We start from the raw sequence: 3,316 nt of genomic DNA, 5'->3' as shown, positions 1-3,316 counted from the left end.
AAATTACCTGTGTTGGGACTTATTCACCAGCGATTTCAAACAACTTTTCCACTGTGCTCAAGATGCAGAATGGAGCAGGAATCAATTGTGCACTATTTGCGATATTGTGGTCTAGTAAGGAAAGTTTGGAGCTCTTTTCCTATTGTATCGGTGATTACCCAACAGGATCCTGTCGATTTTGCAACCTGGTGGCTCATGGCGGTGAGATGCAGCCAAGGAAGTGAATGCGCCCTCACACTCTTTGCATGTATATGCTGGTCCGTATAGAAAACTCGAAACCTATAAATCTTTGAAAACAAGAGAACATCAGCGTCAAGCATAATGGAAATGTCCTTTAGATTGCAACGAGAAATTCTTCAGAAAAGATGAAGCGTTAACCTCAAAGAATACTTGTTTCAACTTCACCTTCTCTTTCTTTAAGTTTAATATTTTTGTCTTTTAGTGATGTGTATATCACTATCTGAGCTTCTTTATTTGCCCCTCTTTGGACAATGTGTCTCTTTACATTTTAAAGAAATGCATCAATTCATCTATCTTCGGAAAAAAAAATTTAGTTTTAAAATTGATGAACGTGCGTTATATATATTGACATTTTTGTTCACAGAAAAATGTTTCCAAAACAAAACATTATTGCAAGTATGAGAAAGCAAAAAATGTGAAAGCAAGCAAATAAACAATAGCTATCCCATGGACCAAGCGCTAAATTACAGGATATGACCAGGATCTAAAGCAATTATAGTTCAATAAACACAAGAACAACCTCATTTATATTCCAAATTCACTAATTTCAATCTAAATTTTAAAATGCGTAGTCAAAATAAACTAACGTCACGGTTATGATTAGGGATACCATTAATTAAAATTGACAAAAAATAATAAGAGAAAGAGGGACGAGGACAACCTACCTATAGGAAGGACCAATGACGACAACAACAACGACAGTAACGGCGACAGCAGGGCAAACAACAGCAATTACTCACACGATGCAATGAGTTCCAGTCGTGCCATGCAATCCTTGGAGAATGTTGGTAGTGGCCGGCGCTGGAGAAGGTGACTACTAGAGGTGGTTGGGAGAGGGAGAGGGAGAGAGAGAGGGAGAGAGAGAGAGATTGCAGTTCGAATTTAGGGCACGTTTACCGTTGAATTTATCGATAGTAACGAATTGCGCATGACCAAAATGCGGCGTGTCACTAAAAGAGCTTACTATTAGATTCATCTGCCGGTCAATCTGACGTTAAATGTCGCGCCACTTTTTCGTTGTTTTCCCTCCAATTTGTATCGTCAAATTTATCGTCAAAAAATAAAATCTATCGATAATATTTGGACCTGACGAATTAATTGCCAAATTTGTTGGTAAATTTGTCGGTAACTTACGACACTAAAGCTGACAATATTCAGTGCCTTTCTTGTAGTGTAACCCCATAGTGCATGTGACCGCACTGAGATTTATATAAAAAGTGTTTGGAAGATAATAAAATTTCAGTTCAAAAGTAATCAAAAGTATCTTACACAAATAACTTTTAAAGCTTAACTCATAAAATCACAAACTAAATTAGAAATTTATGCTAGTAAAATTCTTAAAAATTTACTAATTTACTGCTGCGTCTATTTTGTAGCGTTATTGCTCCTTTGGAGGTTAGCACTGAAGGCAGCAAAAACATCTTCTTTAGGAGGCAGAGTTTCTTTGACAACATTAAGGTCAAGAAGTCTTTGGCTCCAATCATAAAGCTTCGGAAAATTCTCAATGGCTACCAATTGAGGCAACCCCACAACTTGATGCAAGATAGGGAACCAAAAAGCCAAGAAGACACCAACAATGTCCACAAACCCAAGTGCATCTCCTCCAAAGAACAACTTGTCTTTGAGTTCATTCTCAAGAGTCTTCAAAATCTCGCTCACTTCTTCAGTGCCCTTCTCACGTTTTTCCTCATCAAAGGTCCACGCGGTTGTCCATATAGTATACATGCACTAATTATGCTCCCACATTAAAATAATTGTTACTAGGTAATTCAGAAAGTAACTAAACAAGTTACTTTACATTTTTTTCTATGCTTAATCCCAGGTTAGATTGATGTGCGTATATATGCAAAAATATTATTTGTATATCAAAATCAGTCATTATATATTTGTGTATAAATATATGTAAAATTTAACTTATTTTTAATGTGTATTTTATATTTCAATATGTATTTTACACTAATAATTAATTTTAGTATATATTTAACATGATTGATATATATGTGTAAAAGTAGATTTTAATAAGCATAAATAATATTTGTTATTAGTAAAATAATTTTTAAAATTAATAATAGTTAGAAAATTTTGATCATAGATGAATTAGGATAAATTTAAATATTTATTAATATATGGGTTATTGAGTTATATATTAAAATTTTTAATTATGATAATAAATACAAATTAATTTTAAAAATGTATTTTTTTAGTTATTTTTAAAAGCATTCCTAATTTTTTGAAATTATAAGTATAAATACATGATTTTTTTTATTTTTTATTTTTTAGATTTTTTATGGTATTTTCAATCCGAGGAGTTAAGAACTAATTTGTCTCAGATCTAAGTCTCATATAAGAGATTGCTACTAGTCAATGTGTTATTACATATATAAGAAAAGATTCAAACTTCTGACACTTCTTTAAATAGACAATAAATTAATTATTCGACTAACTCAAATTGATTCGTGATATTTTTTATTTACTAAACACAAATCGAAGAGATTAACTGCATGTGATTTCGAGGTACCCCTTCAAAAAAATTTAAATCCTAATAACACAAATTAAAGGAGGAGCATAGAAAAGTAAAATTACCTTTTCAGCGATAAAGATGGCCCAGAACCGAGCCAAGGCTCTTTGGTAAGGTTCTTGAGGCAAGATCTTGTACCCTTCCCAAGTCTCATCAATATATTCAATAATCACAAGAGACTCTATTATGGACTTCTCCTTGTGAAGCAATACAGGCACCTTCTTGTAAATAGGGTTGTATTTGAGAAGTAGCTGGCTCTTATTTTCAAGATTCTCTTGAAGGTATTCATGTTGGACTCCCTTCAGCTTCAGAGCTAGCTGCACTCTGTGACTAAATGGGCTTGCTCTGACTCCCAAAAGCTTCAATCCCTCTTCTTGCTCTGCTGCCATTATTGTTGTATGTAGCTTCTTCAATTTGTGGTGCGAGCTTAAGCAATTTTAGTAGTTTACTTTGTCTCGGTCTTTGATTGCTTTTATCGATAGGTTAGGCATTTTCATATTGGACTTGTTCAATTTATGTAACATCATTGCAACTACATATATAAAAAGATTAGTCAGC

The 3,316-nt window shown here is 33.4% G+C and overlaps 1 protein-coding gene across 1 annotated transcript; it reads right to left on the bottom strand.

The window, feature by feature from the left end:
* Window positions 1–1,402: 1,402 nt before the first annotated feature.
* Window positions 1,403–3,316, bottom strand: LOC112727841 (probable glutathione S-transferase). Its single transcript, XM_025777758.3, has 2 exons — window positions 2,824–3,316; window positions 1,403–1,968 (listed from the first exon to the last, which is right to left on the bottom strand). Exons 1-2 carry the CDS (start codon window positions 3,145–3,147, stop codon window positions 1,606–1,608), a joined length of 687 nt encoding a protein of 228 aa, XP_025633543.1. The 5' UTR covers window positions 3,148–3,316; the 3' UTR covers window positions 1,403–1,605.

The sequence above is a fragment of the Arachis hypogaea genome, chromosome 12 (genome assembly GCF_003086295.3).
Source record: "Arachis hypogaea cultivar Tifrunner chromosome 12, arahy.Tifrunner.gnm2.J5K5, whole genome shotgun sequence".
NCBI lineage: Eukaryota > Viridiplantae > Streptophyta > Magnoliopsida > Fabales > Fabaceae > Arachis > Arachis hypogaea.
Note: the sequence above shows the minus strand (reverse complement) of the source record. Positions and strands in the feature narration are given on the sequence as shown.

What these genes read in the sequence shown, in the direction of transcription:
- LOC112727841 (XM_025777758.3), bottom strand. Translation starts at nt 3,147, where the DNA reads ATGGCAGCAGAGCAAGAAGAGGGATTGAAGCTTTTGGGAGTCAGAGCA. An exon ending in CCATCTTTATCGCTGAAAAG is followed by an intron (nt 1,969 to 2,823) that starts GTAATTTTACTT and finishes GAGCATAATTAG; the next exon opens with TGCATGTATACTATATGGAC.